Source organism: Zalophus californianus, chromosome 3, assembly GCF_009762305.2.
Source record: "Zalophus californianus isolate mZalCal1 chromosome 3, mZalCal1.pri.v2, whole genome shotgun sequence".
NCBI classification, from domain to species: domain Eukaryota; kingdom Metazoa; phylum Chordata; class Mammalia; order Carnivora; family Otariidae; genus Zalophus; species Zalophus californianus.
The window spans coordinates 137,856,593-137,873,891 of NC_045597.1; the positions used below are offsets into that span (position 1 = coordinate 137,856,593).

The 17,299-nt window shown below is 40.3% G+C and overlaps 1 protein-coding gene across 3 annotated transcripts in view; it reads right to left on the reverse strand.

Annotated features, from left to right (window-relative positions):
* The window catches only part of CHN1 (chimerin 1), a 195,217-nt gene that overhangs the window by 9,371 nt on the left and 168,547 nt on the right, over positions 1–17,299 (reverse strand). For all 3 annotated transcript variants that reach the window (XM_027589622.1, XM_027589623.1, XM_027589624.2), the window contains 3 exons: positions 14,195–14,279; positions 3,183–3,356; positions 2,376–2,453 (listed from right to left, as the gene is read on the reverse strand). In XM_027589622.1, coding sequence (XP_027445423.1) covers positions 2,376–2,453; positions 3,183–3,356; positions 14,195–14,279 — 337 coding nt within the window. The remainder of the gene's footprint in view (positions 1–2,375; positions 2,454–3,182; positions 3,357–14,194; positions 14,280–17,299) is intronic.

Below are 17,299 nucleotides of genomic sequence, written 5' to 3' on the forward strand. Positions count from 1 at the left end.
ACCTTTTTTTAATTTTCTATTCTGAAGTTATTTTTCCAGGTTTAACTGGGGGGGGGGTACAAGAGGACAGAGGTCAACAGCAATATTTGTAAATTCCAGCAGTACTTGAGAATTCCTAGGGGAATGATGTGGGATTGCTTTTTCTTTCTTTTTTAAATAAACCTAGAGGTTTGAAAAATAACAAGAAAGGCACTCCTAACTTAAAAAAGGCCACCTCTGACTCACCCTAGGCTCTGACACATGACCATGACTAGGGATGTTGTCTAAGCCCTGGGGGTAGGCAGATAGTGAGAAGTACGAGAATGAAGTGAAACAAAACTTCAGAGTGCTGAAGTAACAAGAGAAGTTATAAAAGAGAAGAGTATTTTAGAGGTGCTGCGCCTTCAGACTCGAGTTAAGCTGGCCTTCCTTTACTACCCTGCATTTAGTCACTGGTTAAAATACCTGAATTTTCATCTACAAAAGATTTAATTAGCGCCTACTCTGAGCTGATCTTATACTAGATTTCTTTTATTCCGTTTGGCTTATGAATGATTTCTAGCAATTAAAAAGCAGCCTCTTCCCTACACAGATATTAGAATGGCGAAAATCCAGAACCCTGATGACAAATGTTGGGAGAGGATGTGGAGCCACAGTACTGTAAAGTGCTGGGAACGCAAAATGGTACAGTCACTTTGTGGGGTGGACGGTTTCTTACAAAGCTAAACATACTCTTACCATATAATCCAGCAATCACACTCCTGGGTATTTACCCAGAAGAGCTGAAAACTACTTATGTCTTCACAAAAATGTGGTCACAAATATGTAACACCACTTTCATTCATAACTGCCAAAAAATTTGGAAGCAATTGAGATGCCCTTCAATAGGCGAATAAACTGTGATGTATCTAGACAAAGGAATGTTACTGAGCAGCAGCAAGAGAAGAGCTATCAAGCTATGAAAAGGCATGGGAGAACTTTAAATGCATATTGCTAAGTAAAGGAAATCAGCCGAAAAAGGCTACATACTCTATGATTCCAACTATATGACGTTCTGGGAAAGGCAAAACTATGGAGTCAGTAGAAAGAACAGTGGTTGCCAGGGGCTCAGGGGGAGAAAGGGAAGGAAGAACAGGTAAAGCACAAATGATTTTCATGGTAGTGAAAATTCTGTGTGCCACTGTAATGTGGATATATGACATTATGCATTTGCCAAACCCACAGAACTGTACAACATAAAGAGTGAACTTCAGTGTAACCTACCGACTTTAGTTATTAATAACGTATCAATGTTGGTTCATCAGTTCTAACAAACATAACTAAACTAATGCAAGATATTAATAACAGGAAACTGGGCTGGGGGGGCATGAGAGGAGAGCTTATATGGGAAATCTCTGTACTGTCTGTGAAATTTTGTAAGCTAAGACTACTGTTAACCTAAAACTGTAACCCTAAAACTACTCTAATGAAGTCTGTTTTTCTTTAAAGAAGTCTCTTTTAAATGCAAAATACCATGGCCTATCAGACACTCGCATTCAAGTGTTAGAATTAGATCACTGGTATCTGTCTTTCATACTTGGGTTGAAATCACGGGCAGTGGCAGTACAAATTGGGATAGACCACTTTCTGGGAAGAAAAGGCAATGAAGAATGCTTCAATGGGGGACCTTAGGCAAGTGTGTAGGTCCTGGGGGCCCAAAGACCTGGAGAAGAGGATGGGAGAGCACAAAAGGAAGGTAGAAGAATTAAGAAGGCAAGTATCACCTCTATCAAAATTTTTATTCAGGAAAAAAGAAAGAATACTGGTATTCTCTCCTGCCACACGGTTCCTGTTTCCATTATCTATTATTTTTCTATGAGAATCCAAATTTCAAATATCCTGTCTCATTATAGGGTACACATCCAATTTTTGGTTTGGAAAATAAAGTCGCCAACCTTATAGTTCAGTCATATGACAGGTTAAACCGAATTTGGAGGGTGATCTGAGAACCCTTCTACCATTCAGCTAGTTCTTTCTATAGTAAGATATTATATTCATTGTCTCTTAGTCCACTTTCCTTTCACTTCTTACGTTCTACGCCACAGCACTTTTCAGGGCCTTGACAAGGACAGCCTCAGGGTTTTTGCACACTCTTTTCTTGCCGAAGTCTTTACATATCCTGTTTCTTTGCTACTCAACCATTATCTGGTCAACCTCTATTCTCTGGAAAAGCCTCTTTTGATCTCCAGCATCCCCCCAACCCCAACAAACTAGGTTATGTTCCACAGTTACAATTTTCCTTTATGGCACTGATTAAAATAAAATCAGTGATGATTCTGTGGTGGGGGAATCTAAGTCATTAGATTCTGGCAGACAGCATTGTTGTCCTAAGTTAATGAACATGCTGAAGAACATACCCCTGTCAAAAGCCATCTTGACATCTTCAATTAAGTCACTAAATCCTGATACTCGATACAGTCCTTCAGAATTAAGACCTGTAAAAATAAAGCAAGGGAGCTAATTAGTTTCTTTGGAATTACGCCTTTTCTCCAGAGTTTAACTTCTTCCCATACTTCAGGCTGGGGAAGTAATGTGCCTGAAAGAATGATTAAATATACTTGTTTAGAAAATAAAACCATTGCACTCAGTTTTTAAACTCTGACCTATTGTTACCTGACTATTTGTAATTTGGCTCATCACTTAGTCTAATTAGATCACTTATGTTGAGTCTTAAGGGAAATAATTCATCGCCCCAATTATACCATAAATTCTTTTACATAACCGAAGACTAAGATAACCATATTAATAGGCCCATACCAGAGTTTCCCAAATGGGAAATAATAATGAGGATGCAGCTCTGTGTTTTGGCTTAGGATAGTTTTAACAGAGCATTTACACCTTTGCTTCTTGGACCTAGAAAAAAATGTAAAAAGTGAAAAACAAATTGCTATCTACATGTCAACTTTTATAGACTAGAAGATCCATCATCCGTAAAAATATTTAAGTATATTTCCTATAACTAGTTAAATGTACCTTAAGATCAAGCTGGTTCGTTATTTGCTAAATTAACTCATTTCAGACTTTCAGATCTTTTGACATCTGAAATCATCCCCCCCTAAACTTACAGAAGACAACTGGATTATGTCAATGAAGCACCCAGAAGGGCATTAGAACTTGCATTCATGGTGCATTACAACTGCTGAACCACACTGGAAACGCCTCACCTCTAGATTCAATTTCCCTGATGCACATGTCCACCACCATTGGTCGCTTAGTGATATGGGCTTTCACGAGTGTTGTAAGGTCACAACTGTATACCTTCTTGACATGTTTCAAGTCTGGCTTACAGTCATTTGGGACCATCTTGGAACACTGCTTATGAACATTCAAACCACAATCTAAAAAAAAAAAAAATAGAGAAAGGAAAAATTCATCAATGTTTTCAGAGTTTTGAGCATCCTGGATTGTTTATTTTAGCAAAAGACACTCCATCCAGCTTGAGTTAGGCTTAAAAGGGGACTAGCTTCCAGTAGTTTCTGCAGAGTGTAAAAACATTCTTCCCATCTTTTCTCTTGGAAAATTTTGGTTTTAAGTCAGCAGATGAGAATTCTAGCTCATGCTTCATCGCTTACTTGCTGTGTGATCTCAGGAGACATTCAACCCAAATAAAACAAAATTAATAAGTGTTTAAATGTCTACAAAATGTAATATTATGCCAAATAGGCAACTTAAAATTGTCCATTTCCTTAAAGTGACATAAAAATTATATTTGATGTGGGATATATAATTATATTTTAATATGTTGGATATGAAGAGGAATCAGATCTCCAAAAGTAAGAGTATCCCAGGGCCCTCTTAAAATCATGCTGCTCATATTCATATGTATTCATAAGCCTCGAGATATATATAAAATAATTTAGTGGCTAAAAATAGCCACAGTTGTTATTTACTATTAGCACCAGCTTACTGATGCCAAGCACTAGTCCAAGTGCTTTACATTATTTCCATCAAGCTCACAAAACTCTATGAAATAGGTACTATTTTTCTTCTCATTTTATAAATCTGATGAAACCAAGCACATAAGTGTTAGGTAATTTACCCAAGGTCATGCAATGAGTGTGTAGTGGAGCTGAGATTCAAGCATTATAGATGTTTCTATGGTCCACGATTTTAATACATATACCATCTTGCCTCTCCTGAAGTGTGGGCCTTTGCTTTGTAATTTTACAACTTCTAAGATGCTAGAACCCAAACATCTTCTAGTTAATGTTAGGAGATATTTGATTTTCAACAAGAGAGCAACGGAATTCTAGAAGGGACAGAGAGGAATTCAAATATTTTGCTAAATTAGAGTGAAGAGTGTTAAAACCATCGCTGAATAATTTAAAATAAATGTCATCTTTGTTTTTAAAAACATAACCCATTTGATGTTTTTCTTAAGAACTTGATGTTGACCCCTTGTAAATATGATTCAATTATATCCAGGTCTTAACGAAACAATTTGAAAATCCTACAAGTCCATGACCACTGCTTGTGGTCACTGGGCAAGCTTTAGTTTTGCTTGCTCTTTCAGCAAATGTTGGTGATTATCATTGTAATAATGACTTGGTAGAGCTGCGGTCTAGTTCTATACAGCAGTAACAATAAACAGAGATAAGGAACATTTGCCAAAATTTATAAATGGAATCATTCTTTCATTAACTATGTAGACACTGCCAACTTGCAATGAGTACGTAAGGCCCGTGTGACTCAAAGGGAGGAATTCCTATGTAGCGAGCACCTCCCATGTGCAGACAAGCTAGGTATCGAGGGACACTGAGTCTTTGCACACGTGTGTAAGAGAACAGCACTGGAGATGGCATGGCCAGTGCCAACAATGCCCAACATTATCATCACTAAAGAATAGCAGCTGCTTCTTTGAATACAGAAAGGGGCTTCCAGAGCACAGAGCTTGATCTATACTATCAGAGGAAATGACCCAACAACATTCTGTATACTTAGACAATGTCCAAATGACTACATTACCCAGACCCCCAATTCCTCTTTATATCTCTATTAGCTACAGATAAAATTTCTGATTCAATCATAAGGCATATCAATGGCAAAAGGTCCACTTAAAAGACCTTGTTTCCCCTGAACATTTTAATGTTTTCTATAACTTCTATAACTTAGAATTAGCTCTATCATCTATTAACTGTACGATTTTGAGTGATTTACCTTTCCTGTGCCTCAGTTATGTAAAATAGGGATAATATTTATTATTATCTATCCATTATTATGTTCATGTGAGGCTTTAATACTAATATATGCAATTTCTTATGTGTAGGAGGTTAGAAGTGTTTACCAGGACTATGCTGTTGTCATTATCAAGAAGAAACTTTTGAGAGGCCTTTTCTATGCAGCACCCCAGGGTCCGTTAACATGGTATTGTCCTAATCAACTTACGGTCAGAAGCTAGGTGGAACTCTGAGCCAGTTCTGTTTGTCACATGTGAATGTGACAGGACCTGGATGACTGGGGTTATAGCTGCTTCCTCTTTACTGTTCTCATACATTTCATTTACATAAAAGTGTCTCCAAATAAGTACTTCATTTTTCTTGGCTTTTACCAAATCTAGGGAGTTTTCAGCCACTCATTTTTCAAATATTTTTTTGGCCTCTATCCTCTTCTGGGGCTCCAGCAACGCAAATGTTAAATCTTTGGCAATTCTGCTACAGGTCTCTGAGGCTCAGGTCACTTTTCAAAATCTACTTTCTCTTGTTCAGGTTGGATAATGTCTATTGATCTATCTCCAGGTTCACCAAGTCCTTCCTCTGTCACCTCCATTCCGCTATTGAGCCCATCTGTCTGGTGAGTTTATTGTTAATAAAATTTTCAGTTCTAAAATTTCTGCTTATTTTTATCGTTTTCTTTTCTTTTTTCTTATTTTTAAAGATTTTATTTACTTATTTAGAGAGAGTGAGAGAGCACGAGGGGGGGAGGGGCAGAGGGAGAAGCAGACTCCCTGCTGAGCAGGGAGCCCGATGTGGGACTCGATCCTGGGACTCCGGGATCATGACCTGAGCCGAAGGCCGTCGCCTAACCAACTGAGCCACCCAGGCACCCTTTATCTTCATTTTCTAATTCCTATTTTTCATTTGTCTCAAGAGTGTTTATAATTGCTTGCTGGAGCAGTATTATGATAGCTGCTTTCCTTGTCTGAGAATTCTAGCATCTAGGTCATTTCAGTATCGGCACCTGTTGATTGTCTTTTCTCGTCTGAGTTGAGATTTTCCTGCTTCTCAATATGAATTCAATTTTGAATTGAATCATGCATATTTTTGAGTGTTACAAGAAGACTCTGGTTCCTATTGAAAATCTCCCTTTCAGCAGACAGCCCGTTGGTATTTAGAATGCATGTCCTTGGGCACTTCTGTAGGCCAGGGTTCAAACATCAACCTAGTTTACAGAGCCTTTGTAGTGCTACTGTAGCACTTTTTTGCCCCCCCCACTTGTATGTTACCCCAATGGCAGGACTGTACCCCACATTCTTTTTTTTTTTTTTAAGATTTTATTTTCCAACAGAGAGAGGGAGAGACAGCGAGAGAGGAAACACAAGCAGGGGGAGTGCGAGAGGGAGAAGGAGGCTTCCCGCGGAGCAGGGAGCCCGATACGGGGCTCGATCCCAGGACCCTGGGACCATGACCTGAGCCGAAGGCAGATGCTTAACGACTGAGCCACCAGGCGCCCTGTACCCCACATCCTGGGGAAGGAGAGGGCCACCTCCTAGTTACTGCAGGGTGAGGATGGAAGCCAGGGTTTGCCCAGAAACCTGCCTGAGAAGGAATGCCGAGCTGCGTGGAACTATAGGGTACATGTGGAAGACAAGTTAATGCTCCTGGTCTCGGCTGCCCCATTACTGCAGGTCAGCATCAAGACAGGGCTCCACCCAGACTTGGGCTGAGAGGGTGCTTTTTCTACTACGTGGTAGGGACAGAAGTCCAGGTGCCACCCACAGGCTCAGCCAGGAGGGGTACCACTTTCTTCCTGTGAGGCAGTGAGGAATGACAGGGCTCCACTCACTCCCGGGGGAGAGGCGCACCCTGGGGACTACAGGGCGGGGCGAAACCAGGTTCTGCCCATAGACTGCGGCAGTGGTGGGGCAGGGGGAGGGTGCGGTGGCAGCAGCACTGTGCCTTGTTCGTGATGCTTTCCTGGAGGACAGCAGGAAGGATGGAATGGTTTGGCTGGCTGGGCTACATTTTCCCAGGGCTTTGGCTAGGAAGAGCAGGCTTTTCTGTGGGTTATGTTTTTGTCTGTGCTTGTTGGCACTGATGGGCTGTGGGCTGCTCCCGTGCCCAGGCTGGGGGTACACGGGAGGGAGGAAAAAAAGCCAACCCCCAACCACCAGGCAACTTGCTGCTGAGTTCCTTGGGTTAGCCTGCCTGCTTTTCTCCATTTTCAGAGTCTTCTCATAGTTGACGTATAGATTTTGTACAGGGTCTTTTGTTACTAATATTGTGAAGAATAAAATGAAACCTATTTATTCATCTCATCCAGAACCAGAAGAACTCCTACACGGGATTTTAAATGTATAAAAGCAAAGCTTCATAATTTCATATTAGTGTGTCTTATACTTCGTGTACAAAGAAGCGACAGATCCAGTTGGAAAGGGCTGTTGGTAGCAGCCTATCCCAGTGCCTTTACCTTACAGATAGAGGCAATAAAGCTCCAAGAGGCTAAATGACTTGTTCAGGTTACTCAGCCAGAAAGTGCTAGAACTGTGATGTAGCCTTGGCCTCCGGATGCCCCGCTTGTGCTCTTCCCACCAAGTGATGCATGCCACTCCTCACTGGCAGTGTGTCATACACTCTGCGTTACGGTTTTCAGCCCTTAAGATGAATTTGCTAGTTTCAACCTCTTATTCAGTAATGTTTGTTGTACCCATTATTTGTTGTATATACTTAAGTTTAAAAGACATTGCTATATTTTACTGTTTTATATATATATGATTTGGCAAGGACTTTTTTATATCCATGTACTATTTTAAGTTTTTATTTTAATTCCAGTTAACACACAGTGTACAATAGAGTGATTCAACACTTCCATACACGACCCTGTGCCCATCACAAGTGCGCTCCTTCATCCCCATCACCTGTTTCACCCATCCCCCACCCACCTGCCCTCTGGTGCCCAGCAGTTTGTTCTCTATTGGTAACAATCTGTTTCTTGGTTTGTCTCTCTCTTTTCTTCCCCTTTGCTAGTTTATTTCCTAAATTCCACATATGAGTGAAATCACTGGCAAGGACCTTTAAAAAGCAGTGGTAGAAGCTACCCATTATATTCTTGTTATTGTCATATTCTTTCCCTATGTATAAATTCCATATGGAAAACCATTACAAAGCAAACCAGTAAAATTTTGACACAATATCAAAACCTGTGAATGGCACTAGTGGTCTAATATTAATACTAACCTTTTTACTTTCAATAATTGGAGTTACCTACCACTTTAAACATTAGGCTCCTAGGATTATTTGTGACTCAGTGAAAAGTGGGTAAAGTGATGACTGAGCTCAGATTTAGGAATTAAGGAAGAGGGAAATGTTTTCTAAACTGACATTCTTTCTTCTATTTGAATAAGATTGAACTATGGGACAACATTCTCAATTTTAGAAATAAATTTCAAAGGCCAAATTTTTGGCGGCATTGGATACGAAGTCCTTCAGACAAACACAGGATAGGGCAAAGTCATGAAAATAAAGCATCTTTAATACCCTTAAGTTCACGGTGCAATATACCAGCTCTGAGCTCGCTCTGAAAATCGCTCCTGCAGGGACTAGCCATACATCAATATTTCAGTTTGCCATTAAGACTTTATTTGGTTTTCATACTTATTTATTAACGTCATATAACACCTCTGTCGTTCCATTTCTCCCAAGGAAGCTCTAGACTATAAACAACAACAAAAGTCCATAGAAGATCATTTCCTTTGTTGCATCTCTTGGTTTAGTAGGTTATTTTTATGCTACAATTAAACCACATTTCCCCCTCCTAATCATTCAAGTTAATAAGCATGGACTAAACCATATGAAAGGAAAAATGAAAAAGCTCAAACTGCATTTTATTCTGTCCTTTATTAATGTTTCTATTAAACTACTGACTTTAAGCTACTCTCAGATTTCAGATTTCCTGGGGCTTGATTTCCCTAAAAAACATGTTTCATATCTAGAAAGCACAAAAATCTATCTTTTGAAAAAAGGTGATATTATTTACATTATATTGATAGACTTAAGGGGTAATGTTAATGTGTGTTTTGAAAGGAAAGATAATTGCTCATTCTTTGAGTGTTCATATTTTATTTATTTTTTTAAAAGATTTTTTTAAATAATCTCTATACCCAACGTGGGGCTTGGACTCACAACCCCGAGATCAAGAGTCGCATGCTCTACCAACCAAGCCAGCCAGGTGCTCCATGAGTGTTCATATTTTAAATAATTGTGAATGAAAGTTTTATTCTAAAACGTATCCCTTAGATGTCCCCCCTCCCTGAATCCCCATCCAGGAAAAGTGGGAATAGCCCAATTCTAATATGTATCAGAAGTCACTACTTTCATAAGCAAAATTAAAAAGAATAACTTGTTCTCTGGGATATTTGTGAAAATACTGCTATATGAAACTTCTAAGCAAGTCTAATCAATTTCTCACTGGTAATTTACAAGGACAGCAGGGGCACCTGGATGGCTCGGTTGGTTAAGCATGTGGCTCTTGGTTTCTGCTCAGGTCATGATCTCAGGGTAGTGAGACTAAGCCCTGTGTGGGGCTCTGTGCTCAGCACTGAGTCTGCTCAAGATTCTCTCTCCCTCTCCTTCCCCCTCTGCACCGCCCCCCCATGCTTGCTCGCTCGCTCTCTCTCAAATAAATGAATAAATATGATCTTTAACAAAAAAAAGGACAAACATAACTTTTTAGGTACAATCAAAGCAGTAATTAAAATATTATTTCCACTCCTTCTCTTCAACCTAAAAGCTAAGTCCTTGTATACTTTAAGCAATGAATATGCTTTTATTAGGAAAAAACTCCCATTCCGTGTGTGTGTGTGTGTGTGTGTGTGTGTAACAGCATGCTATTGACACACTGGAAAAATAGAGTCACTTGAATAACCAATACCAAGTTGACGTGTGATTTACAATTATTATCTGGCTTAATTCTTAGACTATTCTGGCAAGGCTAACTTGAAAACAACTCAGGAATGCTGGTGGAATAATGGTCTTTTTGATGGGAGGGGTGTTTGGCAGTCTCAATGATTATAAAACAACAGATTATTTTAACTTACAAGCTTACATTTCGTAGAGAAAGGACAAATGGTTTGGGGAAACTATTTTGTCTGAATGAGGCTCCTTTGAACTTTGCTGTTAAAAACTACCGGTTGTGCTCATAAATATTTTGGTCGGAGCCCCACTCCCAAGCTGCAGTTCCATAGCCCCCTGCACCCTCCTTGTACTCTTTCAAGCAGTTTTTTTTTTTTTTTAAAGATTTATTTATTTATTTGTTTGAGAGAGAATGAGATAGAGCATGAGAGGGGGGAGGGTCAGAGGGAGAAGCAGACTCCCCGCTGAGCAGGGAGCCCGATGCGGGACTCGATCCCAGGACTCCAGGATCATGACCTGAGCCGAAGGCAGTAGCTTAACCAACTGAGCCGCCCAGGCGCCCTCAAGCAGTTTTGAGGGAGGAAGACGTTGGTAGATGAAGAGGATGTTTCATGCCTGCTCCGGAATCTGGTGGCTGGTGTCGCAAAGGCCCTGTCTGCACTGACTGGCCCTCCGTGGCCCTCCGTGGCCCCCTTTGGCAGCAGCGAGCTTAGCAGCCGGCCTAGAGCTTGTGGGGCGGAAGGGACAGCTTGCCTCTTACTAGCTGGATTCCGTCTGCTTCCGACAGTAACTCTGCCAGCCTGGTGACTGGAACACCACCCAACACTTCACATGATGTTTAACAACAAAAAGTAGAGGGGGTGGGGAGATATAAAACTGAGGCTTGTGGGAAACACTCCCTGAAAAATGCCTGACGAGCTCTCTTCTGCCTTGGTGGATTTTGAAACAAGACAGCAGAACAAAGCAAGCTGTCTTAGGATCAAAAGCAGATAAATACATCTCCTCTCTGGTAGACAGCTAGCCTGCCCTCTGCCTTTGGAAGTGGTATGCTGAATGTTTAGTGGCTAGTGTGCTAGTTCCCTAGCGGTGCGGTGACAAATGACCACAAACCAGTGGCTTACAACATTAGGAGTTTATGCCCTAGTTCTGGGGCGCAGAAGTCCAAAGTCAGTTTGCCTTAGGTGGCTATCAAGGTGCTAGCAGGCCCGTGCCCCTTCTGGAGGCTCCAGGGGAGGATGTGTTCCTCTCCCCCTTTTCCAGCTTCTAGAGGCTGCCCACCTTCCTCGGCTCCTGGCCCCTTCCTCCCTCTCCAAAGCCAGTGGTACAGCATCTCCTCCCTTTTCTGACCCCTGCTTCTGTCCTTTTTTTCAGACTCTGCCTCTTTCTTGTAGGGACCCCCGTGACTGTGATTATACTGGGTCCACCCCAATAATCGAAGGTAATCTCATCTCAAACCTTTAACTTTAATCACACGGTTCCTTTTGCCATTAAAGGTAACATATTCACAGGTTCCAGGGATTAGCAAGTGGACTTCTTTAGGGAGCCATTTGTTCAACCTACCAGAGTTCTCTCTCTTTATAGTCTTAATTCTTTGCATTGTGTTTTAAAGTGGAAGGCTCAAAGGTCAGGATGAGCCATTTCAGATCTAAGGATTCGTTGTCAGAGAAAACAACTAATTCAAATGCCAACCTTCACATTTAAAAAAGTGAGTTGACTTGTTCTTCTACATTAATATGGTTCAAATCACAGAATATAAAATGTTTTTACGGACAAGGCATAAAAATGAAAAATTTCCTCAAGGCTTTTCTTTCAATTCCTGCACAGTTGTGCAACAAGCTGTAGAGGCAATTAAGGCGGATGGCTGTGGGAGGGGACAGATCACTTTCTCTTTCCTTTTCCTTCATATTATTACTATCATAAAGGTTCCAAAGCATTCTTTCAAACATGATTTGGGATTGTAGCATATTGTCAAAGATTATCCATACACGTACCAATTCTCTGCTAACATAGCAAACTCAGAACTCTTATGTAGATGGGCTTCATATTTCAAAACTTAAGTGATACACATCATTATTCCAGTAAAAGAAAAGCTTTTAAGTTAGTGACACAAAGTCTTTAAGAAACTGTTGCAAGGTCTTGGCTGGTCTGGCTGTGTCATAAAGGCAAAACATGCTGATTGAGACCAACATTCCTTAAGCAGGTGATACGTGCTCTGGAAAGAGCACTCCATTTACCTCTGAAAACCCACAGTGTAGATGGTCTTAACATTACTTTACGAATACTTGAGGTTCCAATGTGTTCTCCTCCAGTTCAAAGGCTTACGCCCACAGCCTCCTTAATCTCATCCTGACTCGGTAACCACCAGTTGGAGGCTGACAAGATTATCCTCATTTATTCTCCGGACAGACTTGCAAATGGGGTTGTCATCCCTCTAGGATGATGGAGGAGTCAGACTGACAATCTGAGCTGAGACACTCTTTGACAGATACCTCTACACGGTTCAAAGTCAACACATGGGGAATTCTTATCCGTGTGTGTGACAGGGAGGTCCTTGAATGGATTGGGCTAATGATGTATGCCTGGAATCTTATCATGCCTTAGTGATGCTAAGGGGATAATAACTGAAAGAAGGACTTGGAACATTAATGTGCAATGCATATTGTACCTTTTTTAAAAAATGCAGTTTAGAAGTAAGAAAAATCAGACCCTAGAAATTTCTGCACATAATGGGCAACAAAAATATTCCGCTAAAAATCATGCCATGGAGTTGGGGGTGGGGGCGCCTGGGTGGCTCAGTCCGTTGAGTGTCTGACTCTTGATTTCAGCTCAGGTCATGATCTCAGGGTCATAAGATCGAGCCCTGTGTCAGACTCTGCACTTGGCGGGCATAGAGTCTGCTTGAGATTCTGTCTCCCTCCACCCCTCCCCAAATAAATAAATCAAAAAAAATCTTAGAAAAATCACGCCGCAGGGGACTTCCGGGGAAGATGGCAGAGCAGGAGGGTCCTTACAGTACACTTAGCACAATGAGCACTTCGGAATGTGTAGAATTGCTGAATCACTATATACCGTACACCTGAAACTATAGGATACATGTATGCTAATTATACTAGAATTAAAAATGTTTTAAAAATCATGCCACAAAAGAAATGTGGGTTTTTAGCGATAAACTTGACAGAATTACTACAGTTACCGTTTTGAAATACTTTACTTTTAGTATATATTTTTAAGTGTTAAGCTTCATGCTAAAAGACATGTAAGAATGTATTTTTTAGTTTTACAATTTAAATAGCAGAAAGAAATGTCTTTGACCAAACACTGTAATTTAAATGTTTATTTTTAAGCCTATGTCAGAATTTAGAGTAGTTTGAATAAATGGCCAATTTTGGTATAGTTGTTTTATACAAATGAATTTCACATGATTTTGTGAATAACTTATTTTCATAAAGCATTTCAATAAATCCCAGAGTTGGTTATTTCTTTATGTGTAAATCTTCAAAGTTTCTAAATTTATAATCTAAAACTACTATGGTCATATCTTATAAAAAGGATTTGGCATATTCAAGATTTCAGAATGTCACAAACAAAATATTACTGACTAAGTGGTTTTTCAGAATTTGGTAACCATCTTTGAAGATAAATTCACAGATTTTTAAAGCTTCAATTTGATTTTGCAAAAAATGTAGTAAGGACAATCCAGCTTAACAAGTTATCTTTAAAATTCAGTTTCCAAGGCAACAATCATAGGTCCCTGTACACTGCTTTAAAAAAATCATTTTTATAAATTTAGTTACTGTAACATCAAAGGCAAGAGTTAAATATAACTGCCTTACTTTTATCTCCTTTTATCAGACTTTTTGAACAGGCCGACTTCTTTCTTTTTAATGGACTAATACCAGATCCCTAGTCTGCTGCCCACTAAGTACAAGAAGGTTAAGGGCAGATAAACTGCCAATTTCCAAAGTGGCTGTCTGTGAATCTAGCCTACTGCATGTGTGTTAAGAGCAAACCAGGATCCAGAAGCCCATTGTATATGCATAACAGCAAATCTTATAACTTACTCCTTCTAACTTTGTAACTCAATAAAGCAAAAACGGAAGAGCTCTTACCTGCACATTTCACTCCCTGAGCAATGAGACCCCACATGAAGTTGGCACAGTATTCACACCAGTGTGGCCCTCTGAATGTATGGACCTGAAAAAGAGTAGTGAGTGACAGAGTGGCCAGAGGGGAAAACACACGGACGAGGAGATTGTTTTCTGTCAAAGCACTGAAATACAAACCATAGTTAGTACCGAAGAGGCGCGGTGTGGCTACATTTAGAAAAACCTTGGTTGACTGGAACTGACAAGCAGTCAAAATTTCTGCCAGAGCTCGATTTCTTCTTTGTTTCATAAATGGTGATACATTAAAACCAGTATTCTGTGATTTACTTTGCAAAACAATTTCTACAGTGGTTTTCCAACTTGTCCCCTCCAGCTGTAAGCCTTATCTCTGAGTTACACAAATACTGGCATTTTCTGAGTGCTATGGCATGGAGGAGGAGGAAGCAGTGACGAAGGGTATGTCTGGGTCCCATCAGGATTTTGTTGGATGACCTACCTTCTGTGACCACAGATGGTGAACGTGATACTTGGTGACTGGTCACAACTGGATCATCAAAAAGGGCCAATTTCTGTTCAAAACCATTTGATACTTACTGTGTTAGTTAAGGGAATGAATATATTTTAGAAACTGCAGAAGCTACAGTTAATCAGAAACCCTATTTGAGTGTAGCAATTATGCACGAATCATTCCAGCCTCAGAAATGTTTTACTGCATTTGATTCCTTTATCCCTAAGAAAGGAATCCCCAAAGAGAGGATTCAAACACTAAGATACCTCTAGACTTTTCTGTATAGGAAAGAGAAGCCATTCTAGCTTAACTCAGATGAAAAAGTATTGGTAGAAAAGAGAAGCAAGGAATCCACACCCCAATATTAAAGAAAAAAAGAAAAAAATCTGGAATATTATCACAATACTTTGAGACTTCTAAGGAAAAAAAAATTTCTGAGCAAATATTGGCTGAAAACACACTCAAGAAATAAAAAGGGAGAGGGAACCAGGAAGTCACTGATCTGTGTGTCAAGGTACATTTACCTGAGAAAATTTCTTATATGTATGATTTCCTCCTGCAGAAAACAGAGTGAAAATCACAAAGTGTGGCGATTTGGCTCCAACATAAATATCTGCCAAAACAGCTACTGAAAATAATGAAATTCGCCATTAAGATGGTCATTTTTGCTACTGTTCTTTTTATGTATCAAGTAGGTAAATGATTTTTAAGATAATATATAACTTATTTTTTCAAACTTAAGATGCTATTGAACACAAGACTTATAATGAATGTAAGATGCATATATTCCATTTAAAAAAACCAAGCCAAGTAAATTATGACAAACCATTGATTATAAGAGAAATCCCAATTCCAAAGATGTTAAAATGAAAAAAAAAATCCATATTATTAAGATCAATGAGAAAAGGTATGTCAGAATTCAGAATACTAATACTGGCTAAATAAGGCTATCATGGATAACCTGGTGTTGGTTCCTTCCAAGGAGGTATGTGCTTGTGACTCTGGTCACTGCCAAGGGAGCTTGAGTACAAAATGTGTTGATTTTGAAAAGAAGGCCATAATCTCTTCTATGTCTTTTATGGAAAAGCATCAGGAATGCAGACAGTTGCTTCCGGATTGTTACTGATGCTCAGTGCCTGTAAATTGAAAGCATTTCCTAGAGTTTCTAAAGCAGAGCCCAGATCAACATTCAGATAGTCTGTGATGTCTTTGTGTTTGTGTTCCTCCGAGTGAATAAAACTGGATAAAGTATGCAGTCTTGCTTTGCTTTGAGGGGAATGAGTGAAACAGCACTGACTTGTATAAAAAAAAAAGTTACGTAGGGGCGCCTGGGTGGCTCAGTCGTTAAGCATCTGCCTTCGGCTCAGGTCATGATCCCAGGGTCCTGGGATCGAGCCCTGCATCAGGCTCCGTGCTCAGTGGGAAGCCTGCTTCTCCCTCTCCCACTCCCCCTGCTTGTGTTCCCTCTCTCGCTGTGTCTCTCTCTGTCAAATAAATAAAATCTTGAAAAAAAAAATTACATAATCACAAAGTAGTTATAGAAGCATGACGTTAGCTTTAGGGAATGTCTTTGGGATACCTGCTGGCTTAGATGGTGCCAGATCTCGGATACTCCAGTATCACTTGACTTGGTGAGGTTAATAGAAATGGACTAGAAGCAGAGAGGAAGTAAGTCCCAGTCTCGTACCTGCCAGGTATCTCATGATGAGGGATCGTAAAGTTCCATGTGGGAGAGCAAAAACAGAGTGGATGAGGTGAGGTAACTTAAAACCGGGCTTGTGGCAGACAGCACTGCATATTGAAAGGTTATGACGGAACCAAGTCCCTTCCCCACCTGTTTGGAAGGGTGGGTGTGGCATCTGGGAAATCTTGGGACGTTTCTTCATCTGACAAATACCGAAGGAAGGATTTGAACGGTCTGAGCAGGCTGGCGCTCTGACTGAAGGATCACGTGTGAGATCAGAATGCAATCTCTAGGAAATGGTTATTTATACCTTTCCCCCTTGGACGGTGCTTTATAAGGGTGTCCTGAGCCATGTGGGACTGCTGCGTGGTTTTCTCTCTGTTTAAACCACTTGGAAGGTAGCTTATACAGCTCTCAGGAAACGGTTCTAGAAAGGGGACTGAAGCACCGGAAGCTTATGAAACATCTACTTGTGTAACAGGGTTTGACTGGATTCCCTTTTGAATCTTTATAATTCAAAATTCTTAAATTTTGTTTTGTGACCTCTATGGCTCGACAATGGACTCTATTTGTAAAAATGGAATACGGTAGCCTTTTTTGTCTTTTTTATTCCCCTAGAGGTCATCAAAACAGGGACTTCATTCAGTGGTCATTCCTAGTCATGCATGAACATTTTTTAGGTAATGACAAACACAAAGATAAAAAGGATGCTGGCTCGAGGGATTCACTGTAGGTTTCTCCCATTACATACAGTGTGAAAACGCTCCGGAGAAAGTGCCTGCAAAGTGCATGGGAAGCTGGGGGAGAGGCACTGTGCAGGCTTAAGATACACCCCAAGAGATGGGTCAGCCGGGTGACCTGTGGGGCAGGACTGGGGTGTGTGTGTTGGATGGGGTGCATTAGGAAAATTCCTTGA